The sequence below is a fragment of the Musca domestica genome, unplaced genomic scaffold, assembly GCF_030504385.1.
Source record: "Musca domestica strain aabys unplaced genomic scaffold, Musca_domestica.polishedcontigs.V.1.1 13, whole genome shotgun sequence".
NCBI lineage: Eukaryota > Metazoa > Arthropoda > Insecta > Diptera > Muscidae > Musca > Musca domestica.
In genome coordinates, this window is record NW_026712172.1 from 3,200,882 (window position 1) to 3,220,932 (window position 20,051).

Here is a 20,051-nt window from a genome sequence, read left to right on the forward strand (position 1 = left end):
CTTTATTTTCTTTTATTTTATTATTTATTTTTTATGTGTTTTAGTATTTTACTAATGTGTTGTTATAGATAGTAATATGGTATGTTTGTAGATGATGATTTTGGTCTTAGAGGTTCACTTTCTTATGTATCTTGGGTGGTCCATTCAGTCAGAAGAGTGACACGTTAAGTTAAAATTTTCTATTTTTGTTATGTAGTTGTTCTTGAGTAAATCTAATACTATGTTTTTGTTATTCCTTTGAATCCGTTGGGGTATTGTTTTGTCATCATCATCTTATACATTACAACAGTTTTATTTTCCTTGTCAGTTATTGTAATTCTTATATTTCCTCGTTGTAGTATCTTTGTTGTGGTAGCATGGATTATAAACCAGTCTTCATTAAAAAAAAGTTGACTTATTCTTTTGAATTTTTTAGATTGTCAAATTTGAATATGTGAATTAATTTTGTCAGTTTTTCAGTGTACTATTTAATTCTCCTTCAATCTGCCCTATTTCAACTTTTGCCGCATTAATGTTGATATGGGTCTCTTAAATTTCTATGTTTTTGATAATTTACATTGAAAATTGTAATAAGCTTTCTTTAATTCGTTTTTCGTTTTTGTTGTTTTGACAGTGTTTTTATGTGCTGCGTTGAATTTGATATGTGTAGGTGGGATTCTAAGTTGCCTACACTCTTGCAAAATTATAAATCGTGATTCTTGTAAAAACATAAATCGTGATTTATATTTTTGTTTTAATTATTTTTGTTAGACAATTATTACATTTGTATACGACCTGTTTACTTAACTTACAAGCAGAACAGACGTGTTGGCTTTTACATTCAGTGCAGACCGATTTTCGAAAGCAGTTGGACGCTTCATGTTCATATATGGCACATTCCCTGATGCGATTTCCTCAACTGACTGATGTCAGTATATTTTATAATATAAAAATATTTTATTCTTCTCACTTCATTTTTCGAGATTTGATTTCTATTGAACTCAATTGCATAAATGGAGTCATCAAGTGTAGATCAAGATGTCTTATTTTAACCACATTAAGGGGTTGAATGCTAAATGAGATCTGAAATTCATCTATTATTGTTGCGGTTGTAACTGTGGGTAGTGCAAATAAAATGAGTTTTAACAGTTTGTCTTGGTGTCTGATTGGATGAGTATGAAAGTTAATGTCTGAATCTCTCAGTTTCGTAATTATGTCTTCATAGTAAGAGATCCTTCAGTATTTTACATTTGATCCATTTCATCACTTCGTCGTCATCATCAGAAAATGGAGCGTGAAGAGTCAGTCATTTTTAGATGTTTAAATTTGGGAAAATTTCCCGAAAAAAATTTGGCGTTTAGATGGCATTTACACTTGTAGATTAGAGATTAAACTAGTAAAAAGCGATGAATCATAATAGTAGACCCACGAGAAAATGGAAAAACGTTCAGTCGAAGACTACCATAACATAATGGAGCCAAGTAAAATTTATGTTTCAAATGTGTATTCAAAATTTATTATCCCACAAGATAAACATTAATTAGAGTCCAATATATATAAAGATTTCTATAATTCTGTGAAATAATAAAAAAATAAACAAATATATGGGGTTAACAACTTTAGAGTAGTTTGGTATTTAATGCTATGAAATATAATAAAAACAAATACTCTTGTAAATAAACCCCATCATATAATCATGTGGTTTCTATTGAGTTGTTATTAAAAAGAAAATATATTTTATGACTACAAAAAATGTATATTTAGATTATTTCTTATGTGATAAAATCACTTAATATAGCAACTGTTGCGCCTTGCATCGATTTTTGTTTTTTGATGTGCTACTTAATGTATTAAAACACTGAGACATTGTAAGTACATATGATTTTAAGGTCGATGTTACAGATGTAGGCAATGACAATGATTCAATAGCATATACACTTGTTCGTCTCACAATAGTTCGACACTATCTCGTGAAGTGATAAAACTAGAAATATAGAAATTAAAATTTAATAATTTTTCCTCTATTAGACGTTTGCAACAAATTCGCACTTACTATTACACCATATTTTTTCCATTCCATTTCTATGCAAAACCAGACGTGCCAATTCGCAGAATGATTCCCTTATATTGAGATCACATAGTGGTGATATTTCGAAACATGACATATTATTTTGCGAAGCATATAGTTCCGCTTGCTTTGCTGCAACTTGCCTTTTGAATGCCAAATGGAGTCTATTGCCCACAAGAACTTTTGGTATACCAGGAGCATGCTAAATTGAAATATTGGCAATTAAACGATTTCTACACAATTTGAACATATATGGAGTTATCATAAAAATTTGTCTTATCAATATATAGTAAACTACGTGCTCTAGTGTGTCTTTTTAGAAGAAACAAGTAAAAAAGCTGTAAGTTCGACCGGGCCGAACTTTGAATGAACTCCACCATTTGGTACGAATTTGGCAATTTTCAAAAAAATAAAATCCGTTAAAAATTTTATTAAAATCTTAACAATACCGAATGTTGCCGTACAATAGGGTCTATACGACGACGTGTCACAAGCTATGACAATATTCAAATACGAAACTTAAAAAATATCGGTGAATAATGTAGCCAAAATCATCAAAATACCGAATATCGGTGGGTACCGTTATATGGGGACTACACGAAGACGTGGACCTGCACAATTTTCTGTCATAGGCTGTAGTATTCATTATGAAATTCAAATACTAAATTTGAAATAGTTCCGGTTTAAATATTATTGTTCCCGATGATGTCTTCCGTCTGAGAACGAAATATCGATAATAGTAAATAAAAAAAGAACAAAGACATCGAACTCAATTTTATCGAACTTACATTTGAAATATTTTTTCTACAATTTTATCCAAAATACTCATCATGTAGGCCAGTATGTTGACGCCAATTTATATGGAAAAATATCTATTATTTAAACACCATTTAGAAATATGTACTAATAAATCTAATTTAGTTAGTTGCTCGCTAAATCTACACCACCATAGTTGTGGCAAATCGACCTTGTTGAAATTGAATTACTTTTATTGTCTTTGTTGAACTAATATTAAATAAAATAGTTATTAGAGAGTTGTTTAGATAACTGCTGTGTTTTAATTCTTCAACTACCTCGTCCACGGACAAACAAAAATAACATTTGCAACAAGCAAATTTTGGAAACATTCGTAGAACTTCACAACACAGTCGTACACACGCACTCACCAAACGAACGTGCATGCTCAATTTTGATCAACATCAATTTCAACGGGCATTTCGTTTCTCAGAACCAGCCTGCAAGAACATTTTTGCAAACTTATGAATCATGCAACACACAAACTGAGACAACGTATTCCAGTCACCTATAAAGAACCGGACTCCCACAGTAGTGAAGAAGAAGCTGAATTTTTCGAAAGCAGCAGCGTGCACAGCAACAAAAGGTGCACATTCCTAAATTCAACGAACGGAACCCACATTTATGGTTTGCACGAGTTGAAGGTTCTTTTGCTTTTTGCAGCATAACATCGGATAACGACGAATTCGACCTAGTGTGTGTCCGTCTTGAAGACGAAGCATTGTTGACAGTTGAAGACCTTATTACAAATCCACCAAACTCGAACAAATATTCTGCGCTTAAGGACAGAATTATTTCCAAATTTGTCAAGTCAAAACTGCGACGTTTAATACAAGGTAGTGAAACGAACAGCATGAAGCCAACGTCAATTTTAGCTCACATGAAACGACTTGCTCCAGGTAAAGGCAATGAGGCAATCATCCGAACACTGTTTCTTGGACAAATGCCTGAAAACATGAGACCTTTTCTTACCGCCTGGGAGGAAGAAGGCCTTGAGAAATTGGCGAAGACCGCTGACAAAATGTTTGAAGCCAACAATAACAATTGTGTCAATTCTCTTCCTTCATCGCTACAACCAGTTGTTGATGCCATTAACCAACGAATGTCTTTCACCGATATGTGCCAAACTATGAGAGAACTTTCGGAGAAAGTTGATAAAATTCAACAACAAATTGGTAAGAACACACGACATCGTTCCAAATCCCGGAATCGTTCAACAATTCAATTCAAACCAACGGAATTTATGCTATTTCCATAAAAAATTTGGCGACAACGCAAGAAAATGTAAACCTGATTGTGCAAGATTTCAGTCGGAAAACTAACTGTGCTGTCGTCAGTCAAATCGGTTGGCGACAGCGACAACAACAACAACACACGTGAAAGACGTCTACTTCTTTACGACAAATCAACAAATACCCGATTTCTTATAGATTCCACTCGTGGTGAAATCTTACAAACCAAAGAGTTTGGAATTTCGAATTCCGCATCATCCTTCGCAGACCTGCTAAGGGAGTTTGAAGATATTACAAAAACGACAACGCTTCGGAAGCCAACATATGAATTGATCGTCGTTCATCACATCGAAACAACAGGAACTCCAGTTGCCGATCGTCCACGCCGTCTTTCAGTTGATAAATTAAAATCAGCTAAAGCCGAAATGGAGTATCTAATCGAACAAGGTATTTGTCGTCCGTCAAAGAGTGCTTGGGCTAGTCCTATACATATGGTCGCGAAGAAAACTGGTGGTTGGCGCGTCTGCGGTGACTACCGCAAACTCAACTCACAAACAGTTCCAGACCTTTACCCGTGGCACACTTACACGATTTTTCTGAAAACCTGCATGGTTAGTCATTTTTTAATACCCTTGACCTTGCCAGAGCCTACAATCAAATGCCAATGGCTGAAGGAGACATTGCACAAACAGCAGTATGTACACCATTCGGACTGTTGGAATTTTTGTACATGCCTTTTGGTTTAAGGAACGGCACACAGACCTTCCAACGTTTCATGGACAACGTGTTCAGAGGGATTGACTTCGTTTATTGTTACATTGATGACATCATCATAATGTCCGAATCTCTACAACAACATCGAGAACATCTTCGTACAGTCTTCGAAATTTTACTCCGATATGGACTCACCATTAATCCGAACAAATGTCATTTTGGTGTACCTGAGGTAAGACTTCTTGGCTACGTAATTTACGCAAATGGTTGTTCTCCGCCTACAGATCGTATTGAGGCTATCAAAAATTATAAGAAGCCAGAAACCGTCTGCGAACTTCGTCGTTTTATTGGTGTCTTAAACTACTACAGACGCAGCACATCAACAAGCATCCTTAAACGAACTCGTTGGGAACTCCAAGAAAAACAACAAACGCAAAGTACCATGGGCACCGGAATTAGAAACCGTTTTTGAGACCTGCAAACAAAGCCTTTGTGAAGACACAATGCTTGGACATCCAGCTCCAGACCTAGAACTAGCATTAGTAACGGATGCATCAGACACTGCCGTCGGTGCCGTCTTAGAACAAAACTTCAACGGTACATGGAGACCTCTAAGATTTTACTCGAGTATGTTATTAAAATCCGAAAAAGCATACAGCACATACGATCATGAACTGCTCGCCATTTACAAAGCTGTGAAATATTTTCGACATATGCTGGAAGCACGACATTTCGTCATCATAAATACGCATTCTCTCAACGACATTAAAAAGCATCGCCCAGACAACTCCGAAATTTAGATTTTATATCTCAGTTACTACAGATATAGTATATCTTTCTGGGCCTAGCAATACCGTTGCAGATGCATTTTCAAGACTCAACGAAATCTCAATGCCTTCAAGCGTCTCACACGAAGACATTCAAAAATCTCAAGAATCCGACGAAGAGTTAAAAACTATCATTGAAGGTAACAATTCTTTGAAGCTGCAAATAATTCACTTCGGAAATACGTCAATATATTGTGACATCTCAACGGGACATGTCCGTCCATACATTCCAAAAGCATTGCGCAAAGAAATTTTCAACGCTACACACGGACTTTCACACCCTAGCGGTCGTTCAACACTACAGCAAATTCGAACAAGGTACATCTGGCCCGGAATTAAAAAAGACATAATCGATTATTGTCGTCGATGTCTTCATTGTCAAACAGCGAAGATTACCAGACATAATCGTTTAACTCCGAACGAAATCGATGTTCCAGACAATCGATTTGATCATGTGCATTTAGACATCGTTGTTATGCCACAAGTACAGGATTTCAGATACTATCTCACCATGATTGATCGATTCTCCAGATGGCCTGAAGCTGTTCCACTCAAACACATGTCCGCTCAAACTGTTGCTAGTGCATTTTGGTCAACATGAGTTTATAGATTTGGTTGCCCAAAAACAATAACAACTGACCAAGGCACTCAATTTGAATCAAGTCTTTTTAAATCCCTAGCAGCACTAACCGGAGCAAAACGAGCCCGTACCACAGCGTACCACCCTCAATCCAATGGTATTGTTGAGAGATGGCATCGAACTTTCAAAGGAGCATTAATGTGTCATCCAACAGATTCCTGGGTTGATATATTACCAACAGTTTTACTTGGACTCCGATCTGCATTTGAAGAAGTCCTTCAAGCCTCACCAGCAGATTTTATCTATGGTGGACAGTTGCGACTTCCTAATGAATTCTACGAAGAAAATAGCCAACAAACTGATTCTGCCGAGTGTCTTCAAAAACTTCGAGAACATTTAGGATTTTGCGCCCAGTGCCTACTGCACATCACACCAAGAACAAAATGTTCAAACTCAAAAACATCGACACATGTTCACATGTATTTCTACGAAGCGATGCTGTACGAAAACCATTACAACCTCCTTACACTGGACCTTATCAAGTGATCAACAGAATTACAGATCGATTATTCACAATTCGAATCAAGGTCAAAGACGTCAACGTTACAGTCGACCTTTCAAACCAGCTTTCGCCTTCAACGATTCCAATCCAAACATCACATCAAATCATAACCAGACTGCAATTTCAACTCAAAACACATCATTAAAGGAATTTCAACATTCGCCGCTATCTCCTTCTGAAATTTCAACCACACCTACTCTATTAACGAGGAAGATATCTTTCCAGGATGATCGTGACTGTGTCACTGGAGGGGGAGTGGTTGTGGCATCTCCGTTACCGCCGTTAAAAAAACAAGACGAAAGGTGGTAACTCTGACAAGAGGCAACAAAGAAGAAAGCAAAAGTTAGTTGCTCGCGAAATCTTCACCACCACAGTTGTGGCAAATCGATCTTGTTGAAATTGAATTACTTTTATTGTCTTTGTTGAACTAATATTAAATAAAATAGTTATTAGAGAGTTGTTAAGATAACTTCAACTACCTTCAACTACCCCAATAACTATAGAACTTATATAAAATATGACTACTTCAAGAAAAGTTAATTCATCTGAGTTGTGTTGAATTGGGAGAGGGTACAATACATTAAGGTCATCTGTGGAGAGCATACAAAAACATTTGCTTTAGCATTCGCCATACGGTCACTATTGTGTGTGTCCACTTCTCCGATTGACAAGCAACTGCTGATGTTTTGTTTCTTATAGTGTTTGTCACTTTCCAGAATTTCAATCCTTTCGTAATGTTTTTAAGAATTTATTCCAGTTTTGGGTAATACCTTTTAAGATATGGAAATTCATAAGTCAACTTGATTGTGCATAAGAAATAGTGCTATTGTCAAGACGAACATCTTTTTAATATGGATAAAAATCACCTTCGTTGACCAATAAGATATAAAGTTAAAGAAGAGAGCTCACGATGCCAAACTGCTTCTTTCTTTGTGGAACTTTATCAGCAGCAGATTGAAGAATCAAAATGTTAAGGTAAAGTTATTTTGCACAAGGCTGATTCAGTCAGAAGTTTTCAATAAAATTCATTAATTTTTCAACTCAAAGTTTCCTTGGAATTTTTTTAATTTCATCCGAAGTTTATTTTTTGAAAACCCTAACGACAAAAATACATACGCACATACAAACTAAATCACTAATCCTAAACACGACATGAAACTTGATACAAATAATTTAAAGCATCAGTGACGAACAATTTCACATTAAAAACACACAAATAATAACAAATATTTTCAAAAACAAGGATCTGTTGCAAGACTATAATCACATTAATAAACGAAACAAAGAAAAAAGTTATAAGGGGAAATAACAACACAACGGCAATTAACACAAAACTTACACATACTGAAAACAAAACAAAATTTTACTGTGTAAATACATCCCCGGACTTTTTGACAATCCACAAACACAAAAACACCAATTTAGATTACTGAAGTCTGAAGTCTTGATACAGCAATGAACTTAAAAGAAGACAAGCTATAGAGTGCAATAAAGTCCTTCTTTATTTTCTTTTATTTTATTATTTATTTTTTATGTGTTTTAGTATTTTACTAATGTGTTGTTATAGATAGTAATATGGTATGTTTGTAGATGATGATTTTGGTCTTAGAGGTTCACTTTCTTATGTATCTTGGGTGGTCCATTCAGTCAGAAGAGTGACACGTTAAGTTAAAATTTTCTATTTTTGTTATGTAGTTGTTCTTGAGTAAATCTAATACTATGTTTTTGTTATTCCTTTGAATCCGTTGGGGTATTGTTTTGTCATCATCATCTTATACATTACAACAGTTTTATTTTCCTTGTCAGTTATTGTAATTCTTATATTTCCTCGTTGTAGTATCTTTGTTGTGGTAGCATGGATTATAAACCAGTCTTCATTAAAAAAAAGTTGACTTATTCTTTTGAATTTTTTAGATTGTCAAATTTGAATATGTGAATTAATTTTGTCAGTTTTTCAGTGTACTATTTAATTCTCCTTCAATCTGCCCTATTTCAACTTTTGCCGCATTAATGTTGATATGGGTCTCTTAAATTTCTATGTTTTTGATAATTTACATTGAAAATTGTAATAAGCTTTCTTTAATTCGTTTTTGTTGTTTTGACAGTGTTTTTATGTGCTGCGTTGAATTTGATATGTGTAGGTGGGATTCTAAGTTGCCTACACTCTTGCAAAATTATAAATCGTGATTCTTGTAAAAACATAAATCGTGATTTATATTTTTGTTTTAATTATTTTTGTTAGACAATTATTACATTTGTATACGACCTGTTTACTTAACTTACAAGCAGAACAGACGTGTTGGCTTTTACATTCAGTGCAGACCGATTTTCGAAAGCAGTTGGACGCTCCATGTGCATATATGGCACATTCCCTGATGCGATTTCTTCAACTGACTGATGCCAGTATATTTTATAATATAAAAATATTTTATTCTTCTCACTTCATTTTTCGAGATTTGATTTCTATTGAACTCAATTGCATAAATGGAGTCATCAAGTGTAGATCAAGATGTCTTATTTTAACCACATTAAGGGGTTGAATGCTAAATGAGATCTGAAATTCATCTATTATTGTTGCGGTTGTAACTGTGGGTAGTGCAAATAAAATGAGTTTTAACAGTTTGTCTTGGTGTCTGATTGGATGAGTATGAAAGTTAATGTCTGAATCTCTCAGTTTCGTAATTATGTCTTCATAGTAAGAGATCCTTCAGTATTTTACATTTGATCCACTTCATCACTTCGTCGTCATCATCAGAAAATGGAGCGTGAAGAGTCAGTCATTTTTAGATGTTTAAATTTGGGAAAATTTCCCGAAAAAAATTTGGCGTTTAGATGGCATTTACACTTGTAGATTAGAGATTAAACTAGTAAAAAGCGATGAATCATAATAGTAGACCCACGAGAAAATGGAAAAACGTTCAGTCGAAGACTACCATAACATAATGGAGCCAAGTAAAATTTATGTTTCAAATGTGTATTCAAAATTTATTATCCCACAAGATAAACATTAATTAGAGTCCAATATATATAAAGATTTCTATAATTCTGTGAAATAATAAAAAAATAAACAAATATATGGGGTTAACAACTTTAGAGTAGTTTGGTATTTAATGCTATGAAATATAATAAAAACAAATACTCTTGTAAATAAACCCCATCATATAATCATGTGGTTTCTATTGAGTTGTTATTAAAAAGAAAATATATTTTATGACTACAAAAAATGTATATTTAGATTATTTCTTATGTGATAAAATCACTTAATATAGCAACTGTTGCGCCTTGCATCGATTTTTGTTTTTTGATGTGCTACTTAATGTATTAAAACACTGAGACATTGTAAGTACATATGATTTTAAGGTCGATGTTACAGATGTAGGCAATGACAATGATTCAATAGCATATACACTTGTTCGTCTCACAATAGTTCGACACTATCTCGTGAAGTGATAAAACTAGAAATATAGAAATTAAAATTTAATAATTTTTCCTCTATTAGACGTTTGCAACAAATTCGCACTTACTATTACACCATATTTTTTCCATTCCATTTCTATGCAAAACCAGACGTGCCAATTCGCAGAATGATTCCCTTATATTGAGATCACATAGTGGTGATATTTCGAAACATGACATATTATTTTGCGAAGCATATAGTTCCGCTTGCTTTGCTGCAACTTGCCTTTTGAATGCCAAATGGAGTCTATTGCCCACAAGAACTTTTGGTATACCAGGAGCATGCTAAATTGAAATATTGGCAATTAAACGATTTCTACACAATTTGAACATATATGGAGTTATCATAAAAATTTGTCTTATCAATATATAGTAAACTACGTGCTCTAGTGTGTCTTTTTAGAAGAAACAAGTAAAAAGCTGTAAGTTCGACCGGGCCGAACTTTGAATGAACTCCACCATTTGGTACGAATTTGGCAATTTTCAAAAAAATAAAATCCGTTAAAAATTATATTATAATCTTAACAATACCGAATGTTGCCGTATATTAGGGTTTATACGACGACGTGTCACAAGCTATTACAATATTCAAATACGAAACTTAAAAAATATCAGTGAATAATGTAGCAAAAATCATCAAAATACCGAATATGGGGGGGTACCGTTATATGGGGGCTATACGAAGACGTGGACCTGCACAGACAATTTTTGTCATAGGCTGTAGTATTCATTATGGAATTCAAATGCTAAATTTGAAATAGTTCCGGTAAATAATGTCGCTAAAATCATCAAAATACCGAATATCGGGTGGTACCGTTATATGGGGGCTATAAGACAGACAATTTTCTGTCTTAGGATGTAGTATCCATTACGAACTTTAAACACCGAACTTCAACGATCTTTACGAACTTCAACATCAAAATACCGAATATCGGGAGGTACCGTTATATGGGGGCTATACGAAGACGTGGACCTACATGGCCCATTTTCTGTCTTAAGCCGTAGTATCTATTACGAACTTTAAGTACTAATTTTGAAACAACTCCGGTAAATAATGTCGCTAAAATCAACAAAATGCCGCATATCGGGAGGTACCGTTATATGGGGGCTATACGAAGACGTTAACCTACATGGCCCATTTTCAATACCAAAAGTCCTGCAGAGATAATACACATTTGAGTAAAATTTTATCAACCTACTTCATTTCGTTCGGAAGCTAGAGTGATTTTCACAGACGGATACGTACATTGCTAAATTGACATAGAATTTTATGCTGATCAAGAATATATATACTTTGTGGGGTCTAAATGTATATTTCGAGGTGTTACAAACGAACTGACAAACTTAATATGGTTGAGGGTATAAAAATAATACAAGAATCGTAGGGTAAGTGTACCAGTAGTCGGCACTTTTAGGATTTTCGCGTTTTCAATCATTCACCATTGTGAGTGGAACTTTTCTATTATTACAAAGTTAATTTATTCAGATTGGTAATTTTGTATAGTTTTTGCAATAATAAATAGAGTTTTAAAAAAATTTTATTACATTTCATAAATTTGGAGTTTTATTAAAATAATGATATTTTGCCAGTAGTCGGCACCACTTGCCAATTATCGGTATGACATGTTCCAACAGTTGGCATACCGATTTTTTGTAAGGATAACTAATAATTATAATAAATTTATTTATTAAAATGTTATATTTTTGATTCGACGTCTTTATTGTACTTTTCTTAAAAATATGGATTATCTCGTTCATGCTGAGGACCTTCACAGACAAAAATATAATTTTTATTAGAATAAATCATTTTTTCTTAGCGAAATTGTACACAAAGATAGTTGACATTATATTCGAAGTAAAAAAAATATGTTTACATTTAGTTATAACTGTTTCGTCTATTTGAGCTTAAAAATAAAAAGTGCCGGCTACTGGGACATGTCGAACTTGGTCACACTTACCCTATCCACACAGCTGTAAAAATAATGGTAGAATTATTATCAAAAGTTCCTTACCCCTAACTATTTTCGATTGCATTGCACTCAATCGAATACTGCAATACCATAATTTGCCAAGTAAAATTTATATTTCAAATGTGTATTCAAAATTTATTATGCCACAAGCTAAACATTAATTAGAGTCCAATATATATAAAGATTTCTATAATTCTGTGAAATAATAAAAAATAAACAAAAATATGGTTTTAACAACTTTATAGTAGTTTGGTATTTAATGCTATGAAATATAATAAAAATAAATACTTTTGTAAATAAACCCCATCATATAATAATGTGGTTTCTTTTTAGTTTTTATAAAAACAAAATATATTTTATAACGACCAAAATGTATATTTAGATTATTTCTTATTTCTTTTATTATTAATCACGTAATACAGCAACTGTTGCGGCCGCTACTGGAAGGCGTCTTGCATCTATTTTTGTTTTTTGATGTGCTACTTAACGTATTAAAACACTGAGACGTTGTAAGTGCATATGATTTTAAGGTCGATTTTACAGATGAAGGCAATGGTAATGATTCAATAGCATATACACTTGTTCGTCTCACAATAGTTCGACAACACAATTCTTGAAGTGATAAAACTAGAAATATAGAAATTAAAGTTAATAATTTTTCTTCTATTAGACGTTTACAACAAATTTACCCTTATTATTACGCCATATTCTTTCCATTCCATTTCTATGCAAAGCCAGACGTGCCAATTCGCAGAATGATTCCCTTATATTGAAATCACATAGCGGTGATATTTCGAAACATGACATATTATTTCGCGAAGCATATAGTTCCGCTTGCTTTGCTGCAACTTGCCTTTTGAATGCCAAATGGAGTCTATTGCCCACAAGAACTTTTGGTATACCAGGAGCATGCTAAATTGAAATATTGGCAATTAAACGATTTATGCACAATTTGAACATTTATAGAGTTATCATAAAAAAATGCTTTATCAATATATAGTAAACTAAGTGCTTTAGTGTGTTTTTTTAGAAAAAAAAAATAATACAAGAATTGTATGTATCCGGCACTATTTATCAAAATAACAAAATTTCGGTTCTGAAACGTAGGCGTCCAGAATAATGGTAGAATTATTATCAAAAGTTTCTTTCCCCTAACTATTTTCTTATTTTTGACGTTATTTGGTGATTTGTGAAATAAATATAAAAACTAATTGAAAATTAAAACTAAAGAAGGCGTGACTGTTATTTTGTTCAAAATAATTCATAATACCGAATATCTGGAGGTATCGTTATATGGGGACTATACGAAGACGTGGACCTGCATACGAATTTTTGTAATAGGCTGTAAAACCCCTTAAGAACTTCAAATACTACATTTTAAATATTTCTGCCTATTGGCAAAATACACATGTTTGCAAAATTAACCCTTCTATCTCGATTCGTTCGAAAGATGTCGCTAAAGCGACTCAGAATTTTATGATGATCCTGAATTCTAGTTGTACGTATTTAAGCATAGGAATTCGGCACACAAAACTAATTTTGTGGAGGACCACCTAGCGAGGGGCTCTGTCAAAGGTGATCAAGTGGTTGTAGAAACAAATTGGGTACAAATTTTCCGAAAATTAAATTCTTTGGGGCCACCCAACGAAGAGTTGTTATGTCAAAGGTGATCGAGTAATTCACCAAATCGATCGGAATCTGAAGCTAAAACAAAAACGATCGATTTTAAATTTATCGATTGATTTAATGCCTTCTAATCAAAATTCGAGTAAAAGGCAGAAACATAAATTTACAGAAATCTAAAATGAATTTCTTTCGAGTTGTTAATGAAAGAAGACTTTCCATTGCCTATAATGCCATTATATATGGTTAAATAAACTAAATGTACGATCACATTATTGAAGTTTTACCATCATAATAGATCTAGCGGTAGCGGAGATATACTCTTACTATGTAGATTTAGAGAATATCAACAGAAAGTTTGATGTAAGTCTGGCTGAATAAATTTAGATTAAGAAAATAGACTCTAACATTGAGTGTTAATCAGGATTGCAATTTGTTTGTAAGCGTGATCTAACACGTCGCACATTTTATGTTGTACGGTATAACAATTATTACAGTCAAAAAATTTGCGTATACACTGTCTCAATTTGCGTGCACAATCAAGGTAGTTTCAATACGAAACGTTTCTTTCGGAACTGGATAAACCACAATGACTTGAACCTGTCTTTTACATAGACAATGTTAGATATCTTTCTGAGGGGAAACCAAATTTACTGTGCAGAGGGACCGAATCGGAATATAGCTTACTACTGGGCCAAGCCTAGTAGAATAAATGCAAAGCCGGAAAATAGGAACTATGTCCTTTCATCAGGAAGACTAAAATTGCTTACCCAGACGAACTAGCAAATAAAGCTTAACAATGTGATCAATCTGTTGAAGGACAATGGGTTTAAGATTGGGACTAAATCCAAACATGATTCGCTGACTGTACACAATCTTAATTAGATATATTCTAACATAAGCATTAGAACCAACACTTGTCCTGGACAGAGAATCGTGGAACAACGGATACCTAGCGAGTATGCTAGCTAACTGTCGAGAAGCTTCTGCTTCACGGACGGCTGATAGTTAAGGAAGAGAACTGGGCAAGACCGATATCACTCTCTTCGGCTACCGAACCACACTACGGCTCTCCAGCCGGAAATCGAAAATGCATCTTAAAATGCATAAATATAAAAAGTAGCAAGACAGAAAAAAGTTGTATCATTATTTATTAGATTTATAGAATGCAAGCAAACAGAAAATCAATACTAGAATTGAATGTACCTTTCTTAGCCCTCTGTATCAATTAATTGCTAAAACGAAGAGGCAATGTTATATACGTACTATATACGTATGTTGATATAGCGTATGTAATCTAACCAGCACACTCCTCCCGGCAAAAAGCCGAAACCTGAGCACTGGATTAACGAGCTGAGAAAACAAAACAAGATCTTCTAAAAAAAGCTACCTTGCATCCGATTGTGACGCTTATAAAGCATAAGTATAAAAGAAGGAACACACCAAGAAGAATTCATGGGTACAATTCTGTAAGACGACAGAATGAGTCAACGTAGCAGCTTTGTGTCGCAAGGTACTGCCAAAGGATCCCAAGCCAATTGACAAAATCAAGAAACGAAATTAGGAATGACAGCCGCCAGGTCTTAACTTTCTGGACCTCCTAGCGAAAACACATTTTCCCAACTGTAAGTTGGAGCAAATCCATCTCACTCAGATCAGAGAGTGATGGCAATCTCTAGGCTAACTAACAGAAACAAACCCAAATAAGCGATTGGTACCTTCCAGACGCATAAATCGCCCGCATCGTGTTACACCAGCGATGTTACAGAATTGATCAATTCTGGTATACGTTATCCTGTAGGCCTATTCTCTAACTTTTATTGAACAAACAAATGAATTTTTTATTTGTATCACTCATATACCTAAAACTGGCAAGCCAAGTCACGCTGCAATGAACGACTATAGACCAATTCGATTATCATCTTTCCTTTTAAATATCTTTGATAGGCTAATATATCTTGATATTAGATCGGAACTAGACTGTTCACTGGTGAGCAAATCACAGGAATCTTTTGAAGCAGCTCTTCACCAGGTGGTCAGTTATATTGAAGAGAACATAAAGAAGAAAAACTAAACACTGGCGGCTTTTCTTGACATAGAGGGAATGAAGAGATATAAAAATCCCGAGGTTCAGAGCGAACTGAGTGTTAAGTTTCATGACATGCTAAACAGCTGGATTAATACAATGCTTAGCAGCAGAATCAATAATTCCAGCAATAGTGAGACATCCATTAGGAAATCATTGCCCATAGAAACACCGCAAGAATCGTGGTAAACTATATTCTACAGGACTTCGGAAAAACAGGCAAGGTTTTATGCGGTTTATGTAGTGTACACTTACAAAGCTGTCGCGATATGCAAACAGTAACGGCTAGGGGTCCACCCAACACAGACAGAGTTGGTACCTTCCTCGCAAGCCATATCAATTAATTCCACCAGTGTCCAGAAAGCTCTCTTCTCAAGCCATATATTTAGGTACAGTTTTGGCTGATGTGCAAAATATACCGTATACTATACTGTACGATTTTTTAAGAGCTGAAATAAACTTTAACCCTTATGGACAGATCAACGATACCATATCTCCAATCATGAGGTTTGACAGAATTGGGACGCTGATTCCAAGTAGGGCTGAATGGAACGGTGCCAAACTACCTCTAATCGGTCTGCCGATTTCGTGTAGAGAAATAATATCTCAAATACAGTTGATAGATACTCCAGAGGAACATCTGCAGTACACTAGACGAGAATCAAAAAATTAACAACAGTCAGTTCGCTCTGAACCTCGGGATTTTTATGTCTCTTCATTGCAGCAAGATATATTAAAACTAAAACAATAGGCTAGCGACGCGGACTATATCAGCTAGTATACATGTACTTACAATTTTCCAATTTTTTTTTTTTTTTGGACAGCTCTATCCGAATTTCCTTTAAAACAGTCTAAAAGGTATGTTTGACAACCCTTTGATTACTTTTCGAAAATAACCACTTCAAAATACATACTCCGCGAAGAAACACCGTTTCTGTTCATTTTTTGAATAATAATGAAACTACGAAATAACGATAACGTCGAAGGCGTTTGCCAGGTATTAGGTAAGGGTGTTATATTATACAATTTACATTTTCCGAATTTTACAATTTAGTCAAAGTAGAATTGGTACATTCATACAAATACACATTCAAATACAGTTTTAATATTCATACATTTACATATTAAATATTCAAAGTATCTCAATAGAGTGGGCAAGATGAAACCTCTTACAAATTTCGGTTTGAGATTCTTGGGAATATTAGGTGTCTTCGGCGATTGATTATTTTGATCCACCATTTTAACCATGCAATAGCGTGGTTTCGGTTTTTTAATTGTAGCATGTCAGAAATTTTGTTGTAAAATTCTACTATGGTCCTAGAATGCATCAAAAGCCTATATCTTGATTTATCGCCAGGATTTCATAGATATTAAAAACAAAAATTAGAGTTATAGTCGTACTTCAAATAGGTTGATGTAAAATTTTACTACAAAACTTCATTTTACTTCATAAATGAACTATTCCAATGTAGTTTCCGAATAATAAATATTTCTATATTATATGTTTTATTAATTATAGCTCAAACTTTAACAACAGTATTTCGAATCTCCAAGAGTAATTAATTTTGCTATCGTAAAATGAGTTGAGGCACATACGATTTTCGTGTATATAATATGTAATATAATATAGAAATATAAGGTTTTTAAAAAAATGTACGAAGCAAAATTTTGACCTAATGTATGGATGCTGTACAGTGTACATACCTTATATAGACATCAATCGACGAGTTCGATAATCCTGTAAATAAAAAAAGAAAGAAAAAAAAAAGAAAGAAAAAATGTAAATAAAAAACTTGTTGGCTTCCTGTTTGTCTTCCGAGTAAAATATTTATTTTATTAAATAAAATATTTTGCAATGTATAATATCAATATACAAATAGTATGACCATTAAACTCGGAATGTGTGTTGTTCTTAATGTAAACAAACAAAGAGAAAACCCAACAAGTTTTTAATTTTTACCAGGGTAAGCCAAGGAATACCATGGTTTCGGAAGAAGTTAAGTTAATTTTTTTTTTAAACTAAGTGACGAGGCATTATGCTCTTATAAAAATAATCATCTATATCCTCTTAGTATGCCTTTATTTATATGAACCATGAAAGTTGGTTTTGTCTTTTACAACAAAAATCCTGTATCGACGGCACCTTGTCTATAAATAGAATAGTGTTAGCATTTTGACTGGGATTCCGAAATTATTTCGTTGTTATATCTACGGTACGTGAAAATCGAATGCGCCTCTACTTATTTTAAAGATAGTAAAATTAATTAATATTGGAGATTCTAGAAAAAAAAAAGTTAATAAATGAATCGCAGTATTCGAAAAAAATAATTTATCAAATTCTTCATATTGAACCTATATTCACATTTGAAATAATTTTTCTTCATCATGCAAACAAATTGTCGTTCGTTTGTGTTTTTTTGAAAGCAAATTTTTTTGCAGCAAATTCGGAAAATTTGTTATGTAATAGAGAATCATTTTTTATACCATAATTAACCAAAAGCTATGTAGCTTTTGGTTATAGACTCATAAGGAAATTTGATGTATAATATTTCTTCCAAGTGTCAATCAAAATTTGACTCACATTAAAAACGTATTTCATTTCAGTCTGAGTCGAAAACGTAAACATATAATTGCTTCTTGCTATATATAAAATTCGAATGTAATTTTATACCTATATGGTTTTGTGTGAAATATTTCCCCAGAAGCAAAAATCTATAAAAAATAAGAAATCTTTCCGGCTTTAACTCTGAGATGTGTTTTTAATATCTATACATATATATCTATATATCTATATATATATATATATCTATATATATATATATATATATATATATATATATATATATATATATATATATATATATATATATATATATATATATATATACTAGCTGACCCTATCCGCGTTGCCGGCCCGTAAAATCCTCACCAGACTTTGAAGACAAGCATGAAACGTACGTTTCATGGCGCCAGGCTGCTCATACAGCTTATAAGTTGTTCGAGCCTTACGATGGAAGTTCTAAACACTTTCAGGCAGTACCAATAATTCGAAATAAAATAAAGGGTCAAGCCAATATGGTGTTATCCTTATTCAATACAGTGTTAAATTTTAAGGCTATTATTGCCCGACTGGACTTTACTTATTCGGATAAGCGTCCAATTTACTTAATTGAGCAAGAGTTGTCCACTCTTCGTCAGGGTAATATGACAAACTGACATTACTTACCAACAAAACCAATATGTCATATGAAAGTGTTGTCGCAAACTGTATGAACGAAAAATACAGAATGGATGCGTTACGCGTTTTCATTTCTGGCACAAAAAAAGATTTGAGTAATGTATTATTTTCCGCTCGTCCATCCGACTTACCATCAGCATTGGCCCAAGAGGTTGAGTCAAATCGGGAAAGATACCTTCTTTTACTTCACTAAATCACGCGAGGACAGAGATAAGTATAAGTATGAAACACATTTCGCACACGGAAATGTTCAAAGTAAAAATTCGTACTTTTCTAAAAGAAATTCAAATCGTTCAAACAAGAACGAAAATAATCAAATAGAACCCATGGAGGTCGATGAATCTATGCGATTCAGACAATCAACTAAATTCAAGCCATCTACATAGGGCTTACCTCAGAATCAATACGATCAAAATCAGAACCTACCACAGCCGTTCCAAAATCGACCAAATTGGCAGGCCGTGAAAAGACCCAACAGTGGTATGGCAAAATACACTGGGCTAATACATCAGAGAATTAATCACATTTCTTAAGATGAGTCCGGATGTGGTCACTATCACCATGTGGACTACCATCAAATGGCAGAAACCGAAGCAGACGATATTGTAATCGATGCTGGGGATGAATTTGACCAGATTAATTTTTTAGGCACAACTCCCTGCTACCATTTATAGAAAGGAAAGTGGCAGGGAAAATCATAAAATTGCTTATTGATACGGGGGCTTCGAAGAATTATATCAAACCTATAAAAGGTTTAAAAGGTATTATTCCCGTAGCCAACCCGTTCATAGTGAAATCTATTCATGGTTTCACAGCAATTAAGGAAAAATGTACCATAAATATTTTTCAAACCAATAGTAATTTTTTTATCTCGAAAAAAATAATTTATCAAATTCTTCATATTGAACCTATATTCACATT

General features: G+C 33.8%; 2 protein-coding genes and 1 long non-coding RNA gene across 7 annotated transcripts in view; 1 reads left to right on the forward strand and 2 right to left on the reverse strand.

Moving 5' to 3' along the window:
* Positions 1–20,051, forward strand: part of LOC101891437 (serine--tRNA ligase, mitochondrial) — a 372,190-nt gene that overhangs the window by 178,943 nt on the left and 173,196 nt on the right. The gene's annotated exons all lie outside the window — the stretch shown is intronic.
* Positions 1,650–6,138, reverse strand: LOC131800797 (uncharacterized). 5 transcript variants are annotated; one of them, XR_009341574.1, is made up of 4 exons: positions 3,351–6,125; positions 3,214–3,282; positions 2,033–2,249; positions 1,650–1,963 (listed from the first exon to the last, which is right to left on the reverse strand). It is a non-coding gene; the product is annotated as an uncharacterized LOC131800797 (long non-coding RNA). The 5 variants fall into 5 exon arrangements; XR_009341572.1 differs by having other exon boundaries at positions 2,033–3,282; positions 3,351–6,138; XR_009341571.1 differs by having other exon boundaries at positions 2,033–3,052; positions 3,121–6,135.
* Positions 12,292–20,051, reverse strand: part of LOC101895282 (ras-related protein Rab-40C) — a 98,004-nt gene continuing 90,244 nt past the window's right edge. The window contains exons 4-5 of the mRNA XM_059118500.1: positions 12,873–13,095; positions 12,292–12,810 (exon numbers count right to left, since the gene is read on the reverse strand). Coding sequence (XP_058974483.1) covers positions 12,593–12,810; positions 12,873–13,095 — 441 coding nt within the window. The 3' untranslated portion in view covers positions 12,292–12,592. The remainder of the gene's footprint in view (positions 12,811–12,872; positions 13,096–20,051) is intronic.